Source organism: Leucoraja erinacea, chromosome 24 (genome assembly GCF_028641065.1).
Source record: "Leucoraja erinacea ecotype New England chromosome 24, Leri_hhj_1, whole genome shotgun sequence".
NCBI lineage: Eukaryota > Metazoa > Chordata > Chondrichthyes > Rajiformes > Rajidae > Leucoraja > Leucoraja erinaceus.
In genome coordinates, this window is record NC_073400.1 from 15952406 (window position 1) to 15968618 (window position 16213).

Consider the following 16213-nt stretch of genomic DNA (forward strand, 5'->3'; position numbering starts at 1 on the left):
CCCGTTCCACTGCCTTAGCAGAAGAATGGAGACGCAAATGACTGCAGATTAACAGATTTGTTTAGTTTAGAGATACAGTATAGAAACAGCACAGAGTCCACGCCAACCATCGATCACCCGTTCACACTAGTTCTATGTTATTCCACTTTCTCATCCGCTCCCTACACATGAGGGAGCAATTTACAGAGGCCAATTGACCAACAAACCCACACGTCTTTGGGATGTGGGAGGAAACTAGAGCACTCGGAGGAAACCCACACGGTCTCAGGGAGAACTTGCAACGTCTGCACAGACAGCACCTGAGGGTCAGGATCGAATGCGGGTCTCTGGCGCTGTGAGGCAGCAGCACTACCCACTGCACCACTGTGCTACCCGAATGCCCTAATAATTTACCTCAGGATGAACTGTGCAGCTTACGTCTGCGAGTCCTTATATCGTGATGATCAGACGTAGACCAAGCACGTAACCTATATGCTTAAGAGGAAACGCACGTAATCAAGGAAGAACATGCAAACTCCACACAGACCGTGATCAGGATCGAACCTGCTATGCATTGTGAGGCTGCAACTCTACCAACTGCGCCACTGGATCAGTGAATATTTTTTAGCTGTTTTATTTCCCAACCTTTTTCTTTTCTGTCCTCTAACTGAATGCTGTTCATGTGGTTTTTTACACTTGCTCCACCTTGCACTCCTTGACCCCAGGAATCCCCACCTCTGTATCCGCCAGGAGATCAAACACCATCCTAGTTTAGTAATACTCCCGTTTAGTTTATTGTCACGTGAACCGAGGGACAGTGAAAAGCTTTTTCTGGCGTGCTAACCAGTCAGCGGAAAGACTATACATGATTACAATTGAGCCGTCCACAGTGTACAGATTCAGCATTAAAGGAATAACGTTTAGTGCAAGATAGAGTCAAGTAAAGTAGAATTAAAGATAGTCCGAGGAGTCTCCAATGAGGTAGATGGTAGTTCAGGACCGCTCTCTAGTTGGTGATAGGATGGTTCAGTTGGCTGATGGCAGCTGGGAAGAAACCTGTCCCTGAATCTGGAGGTGTGTGTTTTCACACTCCTGTACCTCTTGTTTGACGGGAGAGGGGAGAAGAGGGAGTGACTGGAGTGAGACTGCTTCTTGTTTGCCTTGCCGAGGCAACTACCCTGTCCACATCCATCCTGTCAACACCCCTTGGAATTACACGTTTTAATTTGCCGAGGCAGGTCATCATCGATGTGTTAAAAATACTGGAGGATGGTAGCTCACTGCAAGCATCTCATGGTCAACAAATTGCGACTTAGTGAGGCAAAAATCCTATGAAAGAATAAATGTGAAAAAAACATGTCGCTTTCAGTTGCAGAGAGATTTGGGGCAATATCTCTGGAAGGGTGAGACCAAATGCGTTAATTTGGCCTCTAGAAACAGATTATGCTTCTTTATAATAGACACAAAGTGTGCTCAGCAGGTCAGGCAGCATCTCTGGAGAGCATGGATAGCTGATGTTTTGGGTTGGGACCCTCCTTCAGACTATGCTGATTTATCTGAATTAGGTGTTGCCAATAGCAAGACTATGGGTGGGTATATGTAACGAGCTGCCAGAGGTAATTGAGATAAGCACTATAACAGCTTTTAAAATATAGTTGGACAGGTACATGGATAGGACAAGTTTAGAGGGATAGTCAGATTTCAGATTAGATAGTCAAAAATTGCAGAAGGATCTTGAGCATTTGCCCAGCTGGGCAGAGAAATGGCTGATGGAATTTAATACAGAGAGATGTGCGATGTTGCATTTTGGAAAGTCGGCAAGACCTACACAGTGAAATGGCAGAGCTCTGAGGAGTATTGTAGAGCAGAGGGACCAAGGAATGCAGGTACAGAGTTCCTTGAAGGTGGCGTCATGGGTAGATACAGTGGTCAAAAAGGCTTTTGGCACATTGGCCATCATCAGTCAGAGAATTGAGTATTGAGAGGTCATGTTGCAGTTATATAAGACATTGGTGATGCTGCATTTAGACTATTGTGTTCAGTCTTGGCACCATGTTATAGGAAATATGATGTCAAGTTAGAATGGGTACAGAGAAAATTTACAAGGATGTTGCCAGAACTCGAGGGTCTGAGCTATAGGGAGAGGTTTAGGCTGGGACTCTATTCCTTGGAGCACAGGATGATTAGAGGTGGTCTTATAGAGATGTATAAAACTATGAGAGGAATAGATCAGAGGAATCGAGAATCAGAGGGCATTAGGAGTAAGGTGATGGGGAAATGATTTAATAGGAGTCTCGGGTAACTTTTGCACACAAAGGGTGATGGGTATATGGAACGAGCTAACGTTGGGACTGTCACGATGTTTAAGAAACATTTAGACAGGTACAAGCGGCGTCTACAGCCCGGGATCCCTCATGGGGGACCCAGGGTAAGAAGAAGCCATCACTGCCGGCCCGCGGCCAACTTCTACCACGGGCCCGGCGTGGACTTACCATCACCCCTGGAGGGGAACTTCGACCGCCGGCCCTGCGGTCTGCGGTGCTTCTGGCTGCGGCGCGGCGGGAACTTTAAACTTTAAATCTTCGACCGCCGGCCTGCGGCCTACACCAACTTAAAGCCGCGGTCTCCGGTGGGGAAGAGCCGACTCTGGACTTACCTGGACTTGTACCTTGTCCTTTTACCATCTGGACGCCCGCAGCAACGGCTGCGGAGGATTGAGGTCCCGACCACGGGGGAAAATGGAGGAGGACTGGCCAAATTGTGTGCCTTCCACCACAGTGATGAATGCTGTGATGGATGTTTATGTTAAATTTTTATTGTGTTTTGTGTGTGTTCTTTATAATTGTACCGCTGCTGACATATTCATTTCACTTGCACTTTATGTGTAATGTGACAAATAGACCGTATTGTATTGTATTGTATTGTTTGGATAGGACAGGTTTAGAGGGATATGGGCCAAATGCTGGCAGGTGGTACTAGTGTAGATGGGGCATGTTGGTCAGCATAGGCAAGTTGGACCGAAGGGCCTGAATCCACAACCTATGACTCTATGACTCTGTAATGGGTTAAACGCGGGCAAATGGGACTGGCTTACATGGGGCATCTTGGTCAGCATGGGCGTTGGGCCGAAGGGCCTTTTTCCATGCTGTAGGACTCCATGACAGCAGGCTAGACTATATTAACAGAACTGAGCCAAACACCACTTAGATAGAGGAAAGGCAAAAATGACATTCTGATACAGAGGAAGAAAGAACAAGCTACCTAAAATTGGAGAATGTGATATTGAACCCAAAAGGTTGAAGCATGTTTGATTTTATATCTTTTTTTGCCTAGTGAAATAATTGTATGGAGAGACAATAGTAGCTACTTAAAGCTGTCAGAATCACTGGCTTCAGGCATGTAGGGGAAATTGGGAAATTGGGAAATTGGGAACTTTAAAAACATGTCAAATTAAGCAATTCTACCAAGGATAGACCTGATAGAAGTATATGAGAGGCATATAGACAGTCAGAACATCTCTCCCAGGGTGGAAATATCAAATACTGGAGGGCACAGCTTAAAGGTGACAGGGGCAAAGATTAATGGAGAAGTGTGGGCAGTTTTTCTTTACACATAGAATGATGGCTGCCTGGGACACACTGCCAGGGGTAGTGGTGGAGGAGGCAGATACAATAGTGGCTTTCAAGGGACTTTTGAATAGGCACATGAATATGCAGGGAATGGAGGGATATGGATTGTGCGCATGCAGGTAAGAGTTGGTCTTGACATTATGTTCACCGCAGACATTATTGGCTAAAGGGCTGTTCCTGTGCTGTACTGTTCTATGTTCTATGTAAGAATCAAGAGAATTAAGAGTTTTATTGCCGTATGTCCTTCCTATGTTCTATAAATACAAGATGAGGCAAGCTAACATGAAGGTGGCACATTGTCCTGCTAAATGGACAATACGCTAAATGTGGATATGCATATGGAGTCATAGAGTGATACAGTGTGGAAACAGGCCCTTCGGCCCAACTGGCCCACACCGGCCAACATGTCCCAGCTACTCTAGTCCCATTTGGTCCATATCCCTCTAAAACATGTCCTATCCATGTTTCATAAATGTTGGGATAGTCCCAGCCTCAAGCACCTCCACTGGCAGCTTGTTCCAGACACCCACTGCCCTTGATGTGAAAAGGTTACCCCTCACTTCTCTTCCCCTTCACTTTAAACCTTTGTCCTCTGGTCCTTGATTCACTTCCTCTTGACAAGAGACTCTGCATCTACCTGATCTATTCCTCACATGATCTTATACACCTCAATAAGATCGCCCCTCATCCTCCAGCCTGCTCAACCTCTCCCTGTAGCTCAGCCCCTTTAGCCCTGGCATTGTCCATGTAAATCTTCTCTGTACCCTTTCCAGCTTGACAACATCAGACATAATATTCTCTTGCTGTAAAGATTATCAGTGAAGATGCTTTCATGAACATCTCTCTAACTGCGAACACAAAATATTAAATAATTATGGATAAGAGAATTATCAGCATGAAATAAATTAGTTTAATTTAACAGTTTTAGAGTTCACGTTGGTTGATATCTGAGAAACTGATTGTTTCCATTTTATTGTTTTTAGCAGGATCTCAAGGAGAAGCCACCCCCAAGCCCAGTGGGATTACACCACTATGTTATAATTTTGTGTCGACTCTTGTGATATTAGTAATTGCGTATTTTGTATAAAGCAAGAGAATATATGTTAGAATTAATGTTTGCTTAGTACGATCTGGTGTGGTTTTAACTGTTGGCAGAGTTTACTTGGAGACATTTACAAGTAATTGATCAGTCAGGATAAAATACACTGATCAAAACATAATCAAAACCTAAGAAGTATATAACCAAAAAACTAAAAGACTGCCTCTCAATCTTGTTTCCACATCAATTGTATCTGTGTGTTTTATTTTGTTGGAGATTATTGTATTTTTGCTTTTACATTGTCTTATCTTCCCTTCATGAAGTTGGCCTGGATTTTGCCGTTACTTTCAAATAATGGTACCAGCCATTCACTATATTTATGCATTAATTAAAGTTTACACTGGGACTTGGGAATGATCACAATCCATCTACAGAGTGAAGAGAACAAATAATTAGAGGCTTGCTTAATTAGAAACTTTCCTTCCCGAGCCATACAGGAACCAATCAGTTAGAATAGATCAATCAACTTGCATCAGAAAGCAAAATAAAGGTAGGAATGAATGATATGATTTCGAGAGAGGGAAAGGAGATTTAAAGAAACAGCGTGGAAACAGGCCCTTCGGCCCACCGAGTCTGCATCGACCAGAGATTACCCGTACACGAGCACTAACCTAAATACTAGGGACAATTCTACAACTTACCGAAGCCAAATATCCTACAGAGCTGTACATCTTTAGAGTGTGGAAGGAAACCGGAGCACCCAGGAGAAAACCCACACGGTCACAGGAAGAACCTACAAACTCTGTACAGATAGCACCCGTAATCAGGATCAAACCCAGGTCTTTGGCGATATAAGGCAGCAACTCTACGCCACTGTGCCGCCCCAGAGGCAAAAGGAAAACAAACATAAAATATTTAATATTGTTAATTTTTATTTAAAATCTCTAACAAACGGCGGAGACCCGGGTTCGACCCTGACCTCGAGCGCTGTCTGTGTGGTATTTGCATGTTCTCCCTGTGACTGTGTGGGTTTCTTCCAACAACCCAAAGGCGTGCTGGTTTGTAGGTTAATTGACCCTCTGTAAATTGCCCCTGGTGTGCAGCGAGCGAGCGAACGAGGAAGTGGTGATCGATGGTCAATGCGGACACGGTGAGCCCAAAGGTCTCTTTCCTCGTTGTTTCTCTAAAACTAAAACATGCAAGTTTAATTGACCTCTGTAAATTCCCCCTAATGAGAAAGTGAGATAACATGGAACTAGTGAGAACGCGTGATCAATGGTCGGTGTGAACTCGTTCGGTGGGCCGAATGACCTGTTTCCATGCCGTATCTCTAAACTAAAGCTAAATATTAAAATCTGAAGGAATGGAACCCCATTCTTGTAAAAGTTCATTTTTATGGCCAAGAGACAGTAATAACAGCGAAAATCAATTGTTTTTTGTTATTGTTGAGCTTAAATGTGGGCAAGCAAATAAGCACCAAAACTCTAAGTACTTCCGCTTTTCAATGCTGAGTCTTTTGGCAAGGTATCAGTGGAGTTAAGCTTCTTGCCAAACTGGATAACAGCATAAAACATATTTACGTGCTTAGCCATAGTGTACAGTCACCAAATGTAGCTATTTAATTTACCCTTTAATAACATAATTTATCTGCAAAATCCTGGCTCCAAACCTTTACTGACAGAGTCTGTAAGGCACTAGCCGCTCTCTGCTTCTGACTGTGTAAAAGGTTAAACTTGTCGCAAACAAGCAAACCCACAAAATTAATATCATATATGAAAGCTTTGTGTGTATAGTTTATTTTAATCCATATTGTGATTGAAGTTAATGGGACAGGATGGAACCTTCATGACAATCCCAACGAAAATATACGAAGACAACAAATAGATGAACAATTTATTTTTATGTTCAAGTGATTTCAGCGTAAACTAGAGTCACAGAGACATACAGCACAGAAACAGGCCCTTCGGCCCAACTTGCCCATGCCTACCAAGATGTCTCAACTACCTTAGACCCACCTGTCCGCATTTGGCCCATATCCCTCTAAACTATGTAGTGTGGAAACAGGCCTTTCAGCCCAAATTGCCTAGCCACCACCTACTACTAGTCCCACCTACACTAGTCCCACCTACACTAGTCCCACCTGCTTGCACTTGTCCCATACCTGTATCCATTCTAAACCTATTGTATTCTTGTACCTGTCTATATGTTTCTTAAATGTTATGATAGTGCCTGCCTCAACTACCACCTCTAGCCACTTATTCCATGTACCACACACACCTTCTGTGTGAAAAGTTGCCCCTCCGGTTCCTATTAAATTTTATAGGAACTTATGTCCTCTTGTGATAGACACAAAATGCTGGAGTAACTCAGCGGGTCAGGCAGCATCTCTGGAGAAAAGGAATAGGTGATGTTTCGGGTCGAGACTCTTCAGACTGAGAGTCTGGTTATGTCCTCTGGTTCATGATTGACTGCGTGAAAGACTCCATTCCCCGCAGGATTTTATACGCCTCTATAAGGTCACCCGCTCAGCTTCCTGCGCTTCAAGGAATAAAGTCCTAGTCTGCCTAACCTCTACCTAAAGGCTTTTAATGTAACTCCATAATGCAACAAGGCAGAAATAAGCTTTTTTAACAACCAGAATTACTTACCGCTAAAAATTAACCCCTTTTTTATTTAGATAACATTTTTAATTCACCAACGGCATAATAAAGATGGTTGTATCAGGCACTGTATAGTCAGTTTGGTCATCAATTGAATGAATGAGAGGCACAAATATTTCCTTACTGTTTTCCCAGGAGCAACACACTGCTCCAAAACCTGAGAAAGAGAGAGTTTAAGGGCAGCACAGAGATCCAGCGGTAAAGTTGCTGCCTTACAGCTCCAGAGATCTGAGTTCGATCCTGACTACGGGTACTGTCAGTACAGAGTTTGTACGTTTTCCCTGTGACCCCATGGATTTTCTCCAGGTACTCCGGTTTTCTCCCACGTTCCAAAGGCGTACAGTTTGTAGGTTAATTGGCATGTTCGTAACTGCCATCCTTGATAGACATAAAACTGCAGAAAACCAAGGTCTCTAGAGCAACCAAAATAAAATCCAAAGAAGTTGAAAGTTGAGGTTAGTGCTAACTTCGCCCCAATGATAGGAGTAAGGTGAGAGCATGGCCAGAGAGGTGTGAGCCCTTGATGATGCTGGCTGGCTTTGTGAGGCACAGATCAGCTGGTAGTGATGTATCATTAGAGACCCACACCACGCAGGTTGAATATTTGAATCTTAGCTTGAGTGCTGTCTGTGTGGAGTTTGCACACTCTCATGTGCAGCATGGGATCCCTCCAGGTGCTCTGGTTTCCTCCCACATCCAAACTTGATGGTTTATAGGTTAATTGGCCTTTATAAATTGCCCCTAGTGCATCGGGGGTGGATGAGAAAGTGGGATAACATAGAACTAGTGTGAACGGGAGATCAGTGGTCCGCATTGATCCACGGGGCCTATCTTCCATGCTGTATTTGTCAATCAAAAATGGGAACGTGTGTTTCTCAGTTATAACATTGCATAGTGCTTCTATTAGTATATGAATAGGAAGTTATTTAATTGACAGTAAGTGCTGCCTCTCATAACTGTGTTATTTTACTACTTGTATTGTTAAACACTGGAATAATATATTAAATATTGTAAAATGTAGAGCTGTTACCATCAATATTTTTAAAAGAAAAAACCTTGCTCAACGATGAACATCTCTTTGAAAGGATGGAACTTCAGGGGTGAATCAGATAAAGATGATGAAATGTCAAAATAAAGAATAGAATTAACAGTACATTCGTCTAATTTATATATAGTTTATTAATGTGATAATTGTAATACTCTGATCTAATTTAAAGAAACTAAGAACTGTCGATGCCGGTTAACACAGGAAAGGACACAAAGTAGGGCTGTGGTAGAGTTGCTGCCTTACAGGGCCAGAGACCCGGGTTCAAATCTTACTACGAGTGCTGTCTGTACAGAGTTCGTACTTGCTCGCTGTGACTGCGTGAGTTTTCTTCAGATGCTCCGGTTTCCTCCCACATTTCAAAGATGTTCAGATTTGCAGGTCAATTGGCTTCTGTAAATTGTCCCTAGCGTGAAAGAAAGCTTGTGGGAAATATAAAAACTGACTGTAAAAGTTTCTATAGGTATGTAAAAAGGAAAAGATTAGTGAAGGCGAATGCAGGTCCCTTACAGTCAGTGACGGGTGAATTTATAATGGGAAACAAGGAACTGGCAGAACTGTTACATGAGTACTTCGGTTCTGTTTTCACTAAGGAAGACACAATCTCCCGGAAATACTAGGGGCCGAGAATCTAGTGGGAGGGAGGAACAAAGGAATCCACACAAGTCAGAAAATTGTGTTAGGTAAACTGTTGGGTCAGAAGGCAGATAGATCCCCAGGTCCTGATGGTCTGCATCCCAGAATACTTAAGGAGGTGGTCCTATAAATCGTAGATGAATTGGTGATCATTTTCCAATGTTCTATCGACTCTGGATCAGTTTCTGTGGACTGGAGGGTAGCCAATGTAATTCCACTTTTTAAGAAAGGAGGGAGAGAGAAAACGGGAAATCATGCTTGCCTAATCTTTTGGAGTTTTTTGGAACATTTAGCAGAAAGGCAAAATACTTCCGATGCTGGAAGATCAGTAGCAGAGATAGAAAATACTGGAGCAATTTGCAAGAATTGTCTACGCAGAGAGAAAGAGAACATTTCAGATTTGCGATCTTTTTTCATGATACAAGCGACAATTTATTTTCAGCAAAATTCTACTCATTGGCTCATCGGGTGATTGAATGTGTGCAGTGTTTATTTTTGGTTAAAGCTTACATATATGTAATATGTAATAAAGGGCGTCACGATGGCGCAGCGATAGAGCTGCTGCCTCACAGTGCCAGAGACCACTCATGAATTCATGTCCAGTCATGAATGCTAAGTAGAGTTTACCTGTTCTCTCTGTGTCTGTGTGGGTTTCCTCCGGGTGTTCCGGTTTCCTCCCACATCCCAAAGACGCGTGGGTTTGTATGTTAATGGGCTGTTGTAAATTGTCCCTTGTGCGTGGATGAGGGGAAGAATCCGAGGGGAATCTTTAGTCTTCAGTCTTTAGAGATGCAGCATGGAAACAGGCCCTTTGGCCCAAGGTGTCCGAGCTGACCAGCAATCACCCCGTACACCAGCACTATCCTACACACTAGGGCCAATTTACAATTTTTAAAGAAGTCAATTAGTGCTGATCGTGCTTGATAGTCAGTATGATCTCGGTGGGCCAAAGGGCCTGTTTATGTGCTGCATGACCAACTCTCAGCCTTTTGTATTAAAAATGGTCAATAAATCGCAACATAACTTGGAGTCAAAGATTTAAAAAAATTATAACGTGCTGAAGAGTCTGAAGATGCGGCCTAATCTGAAACGCAGCCTATCTACACAGTCATAGACCTATACAATGTGGATCAGACCCTTCAGGCAGGGCTGCCAACATTGGGTGAGAGTTGAGAGTGAGAAATTGCGAGGGAACGTAGCGACCGAGGGGGGGAGGTGTTCCCCCTCCCATGGGACGGGGTGTTCCCCCTCCCATAGTAGGCTCCGGATGCGGCACCAACGCCCCCACTCACCCGGTCCGCTCCTGGCTCCGGACCGGGGTTAAAACTCCATGGGGTGTGGACAGAGTGGCCGACGGACATAGAGCCACTGGAGGTGAGGGTGGGAGGTGTGTGCCGTGCCGAAGGGGGAGGGGGAGAGGGGTTGGTGTTGAGACCACCACCGCCGTGTCTCACCTATCACACCATCTGCATGGGAGAAACTAAACTACTTTTTTCTCCCCCAAAATCATCCCACAGGCCGGTAGTTTGACAGCCCTGCTTTAAACCAACCAGTGTTTGAATCGCATATCCTCGGAAAAAGACTATGCATTCACCTGATATTCCCCTCATGGTTTTTACTCGCCTCTAAAACAATTTTTGCTTTATTTTGAACTTTCAGCACCCGCAGCTATTTGAGCGTGAGAGCGTGAGAATTTTATGAAATGCATGAGTCTCACGCTCAATCCGTGAGAGTTGGCAGTCCTGCTAATAATGCAAACATTTGATGCAAGTTCCAATTGTTTGGACAAAAATCACTTATTACTGCTTTATAACAGTTAAGTTACTTTAAGACCATTTCAGAAATGATGGCACTCAACAATCAATCAACTAACAAATTAAAGCTAACTAAAAATAAATAACATGTTCCCTTTCCTGACTCGACCTCATAAGTACTTTAACACTGTTAACAGAGCAAAAGGATATTAATCTCAAGAATCAAAATGGGGAAAGTGGGGGCAATTTTGCTTAAATGGTCATTCTAAGCCCATTCAGATCTTCATAGAGTTACGCAACATATACGTTGCTGGCCCAATTTGTCCATAATGATCAAGTTGGCATTCTGCATGCCCAGGGACTGGCTGCCGTTTCCAGATCAGCTCGCGTCCCAGGGACTGGCTGCAGTTCTCAGGTCAGCTCCGACCCTGCGAAAATGAATTGAAAAAAAACATGGGTTTTCGGGTTACGGGCCGGATTCAGCCCGTGTGCCATAGGTTGCCGAACCCTGTCCTAGATGTTTGGCCTCATTGTGGTCCCCCTCCATGTTTTACAACCGATTCACCTGGCTAGTTTTATCTCCGGCTGCTTCATGTTGTCAGCGGCTGCACATCCAGCCAAGAAAGAAGAGAAGAGAAGAGATGCGACGTCACTCACAGCCGCCAACTGACACGCTTCCCCAGACTGCACAGATCGTTGTGATATGGCGCAAAAAGACAAACTGCAGGGACTGAAGACAGCTTGAGAATTCTGTCATCAGCGTGAGAATTGGCTGAAATGCGTGACTCTCACGCTCAAAGCGTGAGAGTTAGCAGCCCTGCTTCAGGCCAACTTGCCCATGCCAACCAAGATGCCCCGTCTATGCTAGTCCACCTGCCTGCATTTAGCCCATATCCTTTCTGTTCCATGTAGGTGTCCAAATCCCTCAGAATCTGTGTTCTCCGGAGATGCTACCTGACAAAAAAACGTTGTTTTTTTATTTTGTAAGCCAATATCTGCAGTTTCTTACGTCTACAGATTAATTAACATTATTTCATTTCCTCAGCAAATCATTTTGTTAAAGCTAAAAACCTGATCAAGATTGCACAAAGTAAACTACAATTTAGCTAACAATCTGAATATATAAATGAATTACAAAGCTGAACTATTTATTGGATTTAGCTGCGAGTATGTTCACTGTCACCACTAGAGGGTGCCTTTGAGCTGCAGGGAGTCAAGAGTTGAGTCATACAGCATGGAAACAGGCCCATCAGTGCAACTTATCCATGCCAACCAAGGTGCCCCATCCATGCTAAGTGGCTTCTAAGGATCCAAGTCAAATCTGGCCGTGTTTGGCCCACATCCCTCTAAACATTTCCTATCCATGTACTTGTCTAAATATTAAAATGGTGTCATAGTTCGTGCCTCAACAACTGCCTCTGACAGCTCGTTCCATATACCCACTATTCTCTGTGTGAAAAAGTGGCTCCTCAGATTGATATGAAATCTTTCCCTTCTCACCGTTAACCTTTGACCTCCGATTGCCGATTCCTAGTCTGTGTAAAAGACTCTCTGTGGGCTTGTAGGCCATTGGAAAATTGCCCCTAGTGTGCATGAAGTGGATGAGTGGGATAACATAGAACTAGTGTTTCATGCTGTGTAATTCAATTCAATTCAACTCAACTCAATTCTGATGTTTTCCTGCTCTGTTCTGCACACACATGTACCTTAAAATGGAGCAAAAGCCCAAAAGGTGCTGGAGGAACCCGATGGGTTATTATGTTCATGTCATAGAAACAGAATTAGGCCATTCGGCCCATAGAGTCTACTCCGCCGTTCAATCATGGCTGATCTATCTTTCCCTTTCAACCCCATTCTCCTGCTTCACCCCATAACCACTGGCACCCGTACTAATCAAGAATCTCTCAATCTCTGCCTTAAAAAATCCATTGACTTAGGCTTCACAGCCTTCTGTGGCAATGAATTTCACACATTCACCAGCCTCTGACTAAAGAAATTCCTCCTCATCTCCTTTCCAAAGGTACATCCTTTTATTCTGAAGCTATAGCCTCTGGTCTTAGACTTCCCCACCAGTGGAAACTCTATCCAGGCCTTTCACTACTCAGTAAGTTTCAATCTGGTGGCCACTCATCCTCCTAAACTCCAGCGAGTACAGGTCAAGTGCCGTCAAACGCTCATCATATGTTAACCCAATCATTCCTGGGATCATCCTCTGCCAGCACATCCTTCCTCAGATATGGGGCCCAAACTGTAACTGTGGAAGGAATGGACAGGCGACGTTTTTCTCGTGTATTGGGAGTGAATATGAATGTGCACTAGAACTTGTGAGAATGGTCGGCGTGGATTTGGTAATCTGAAGGGCCTGACTCCATGCTGTGTCTTTCAATCAGTTAAAAACAGTTGTGAGCATAACCAATCATTTTTGCAGATAGAAACTTATTTGAATAATTGGGTAATCAATAACAACTGTGCCAAATTTTAGAAGTTGCATATTTTTTGCTTTTGCATGGAAGATCTGATCATTGTTTATTGTTTAGGCAAATTATTTTTATTTTGTTTATTATTGTAACGTGTACTGAGCTTTTTTCGCGTGCTATCCAACACACTATACATGATTATAATCAAGCAAGTGTACAGTGTACAGATTCAGGATTAAGGGTATAAAAGTTAGTGCAAGATAAAGTCCAGCAAAGTCCAATTAAAGATAATTTGAAGGTCTCCTTTGAGGTAGATGGAAGGTCAGGATCACACACTAGCTGGCAAGAGGATGGTTCAGTTGCCTGATAATAACTGTACCTCCTGCCTGATGGGAGAGGGGAGAAGAGAGAATGACTGGGGTGAGACAATACAATTGTCTGATCCTTGGTTTTGCTGGTTGCCTTGCTGTGGCAGCGTGAAGTGTTGATTTTGCTGTTTGTAGGAAAAGATAGGACATAGAACTTTAAAGCACAAGAACATGCCCTTCGGCCCACCGTGTCTAGGCTGAACTTAATGCCAAGGTAAACTAATCACATCTGCCTGCACAGAATTCATAATCCATATTCCTCAATTCCCACGAGCCTAAAATACAATTACGTTATAAAAAACAAGATTGATATCCGTGATAGAGTTGCTTTACTTTAGTCCTTTAGAGATACAGCGTGGAAACAGGCCCTTCAGCCCACTGAGTCCGTGCCGACTAACGATCACCCCGTACACTAGTTCTATCCTACATATTAGGGACAATTTGCAGAAGTCAATTAACCTACAAACCTGCATGGCTTTGGGTGTGAGGAAACCGGAGCACCCGGAGAAAACCCACATGGTCACTAGGAGAACATGCAAACTCCGTATAGCCAGCACCTGTAGTTAGGATTGAACCCTGGTCTCTGGCGCTGTCAGGCAGCAGCTCTACCATTGCACCATTGTGCCACAGTGTTGGCTTCAGGCAATTGAAAATACAAAGCACCAAGTGCAGGAGGAACTCAGCGGGTCAGGCAGCATCTGTGGAAGGAATAGACATGTGACGTTTCAGATCAGGATTGAAGGAAGATCCTAAGGATTGAAGGAAGATCCCAAGCTGAAACATCGCCTGTACATGTCCCTCCACAGATGCTGCCTGCCCCACTGAGTTACTCCAGCACTTTGTATTTTGGTCACTATTTCAGCATCTGCAGTTGCTTTTCTCCAAATGAAAAGACAATCTCTCTTTAATGGTTCATTTATTCCTTTTGTAACAATAATATCACAATGAATAAAGGATTTCAAGGAAGATATGTAGAGGATGCTGCTTTTATTTGTTAATGGAAATGGGGAAAAAATCTGCAAAGCTTTGCGTGTTTTTTAAACAGAATCCTGCCAAATCTGTGATGATTAATTAATCTCTGCAGCTTACTTGAGGCTGTGTGCCTTGTGAAATTATCCATGCTGCATGGTTTAGTTTAGTTCAGTTTAGAGATACAGCATGGAAACGGGCCCTCCAGCCCACTGAGTCCACACCGACCACCAATAACCCATTCACACTAGTCATTAGGTTATTGTCATGTACATCGAGGTACAGTGAAAAGCTTATTTTTGGATGATATTCGATCAGATCAGATAATACGAGACACAAATACAACCATGCCAAACTCAAGTGCAATAGATAGAGCAAAGGGGAAGATACAGAGTGCAGAATATAGTTCTCAGCATTATAGTACACCAGCTCCGTAGACAAAGTCCAATGTCCGCAACGGTGTAGAGGAGAATAGGACAGTACCCCAGTTTATGGGAGGACCGTTCAGTAGTCTGACAACAGAGGGAAAGAAACTGGAAAGCAGGTGGTTGAGGGGAGACCTGATAGAAGTATGTAAAATTATGAGATGCATAGATAGGGTAGACAATCACAGCCTTTTTCCCAGGATGGAAATATCAAATACTAGAAGGCAAGGCTTTAAGGTGCAAGGGGTAACGTTTGAAGGAAATGTGTGGGGCAAGTTTGGTGTCGGTCGTGACGCTGGGTTGACAATGGCTGCATGGACACTCATGCGAGGATGAACTCACGTTGTATGGTTTATTTCTGTATGACAAGAAGGCCCAGGTCCACACAGGAGTGTACACCTTCATCGGCACTGAGGAACGACTGTTAATTAGGCCCAGTCTCCATCCCCTTCCTCTCTCGCTTCCCCTTCCCCGTCATAGAGTGATACAGTGTGGAAACAGGCCCTTCGGCCCAACGCATCTAGACCAGCCAACAATGTCCCAGCTACTCTGGTCCCAGTTGCCTGCGCTTGGTCCATATCCCTCCAAACCTGTCCTATCTGTGTACCTGTATAACTGTTTCTTAAATGATGGGATAGTCCTAGCCTCAACTAGCTCCTCTGGCAGCTTGTTCCATACCCCCACTGCTCTTTGTGTGAAAAACCTACCCCTCGGATTCCTATTAAATCTTTTCCCCTTCACCTTGAACCTATGTCCTCTGGTCCTCAATTCCCTTACAAAAGACTCTGTGCATCTACCCGATCGATTATTCTCATGATTTTGTATACCTCTGTAAGATCTCCCCTAATCCACCTGCGCTCCATGGAATAGAGACCCAGCCTACGCAACCTCTCCCTGCAGCTCACACCCTCTAACCCTGGCCACATCCTTGTAAATCTTTTCTGAACTCTTTCAAGGTTGACAATATATTTCCTATAACATGGTGCCCGGAACTGAACACAATATTCTAAATGCGGTCTCACCAACGTCTTATGCAACTGCAACATGACCTCCCAACGTCTATACTCAATACTCCGACTGATGAAGGCCAAAGTGCCAAAAGCCTTTTTGACCACCTTATCTACCTGCGACCCGACTTTCAAGGAACCATGCACCTGTACTCCTAGATCCCTCTGCTCTACAACACTACCCAGAGGCCTACCCTTTACTGTGTACCATGTTATCCATCCTCGTTCCCCTTCCCCTTCTCCTTCCTCTTCCCCTTCCCTCCTGGCAGGGTTTATTGGGTGCAG

At 43.9% G+C, this 16213-nt stretch overlaps 1 protein-coding gene across 9 annotated transcripts in view; it reads left to right on the forward strand.

Moving 5' to 3' along the window:
- Positions 1-6725, forward strand: part of LOC129708675 (peptidase inhibitor 16-like) — a 35951-nt gene extending 29226 nt beyond the window's left edge. For 7 of the 9 annotated variants that reach the window (XM_055654582.1, XM_055654585.1, XM_055654584.1 and 4 more), the window contains one exon: positions 4592-6725. In XM_055654582.1, the coding sequence (XP_055510557.1) occupies positions 4592-4695 (104 nt within the window). In that variant the 3' untranslated portion in view covers positions 4696-6725. The remainder of the gene's footprint in view (positions 1-4591) is intronic. The other 2 variants (XM_055654583.1, XM_055654590.1) reach the window with 1 other exon arrangement.
- The last annotated feature ends 9488 nt before the right edge of the window (positions 6726-16213 follow it).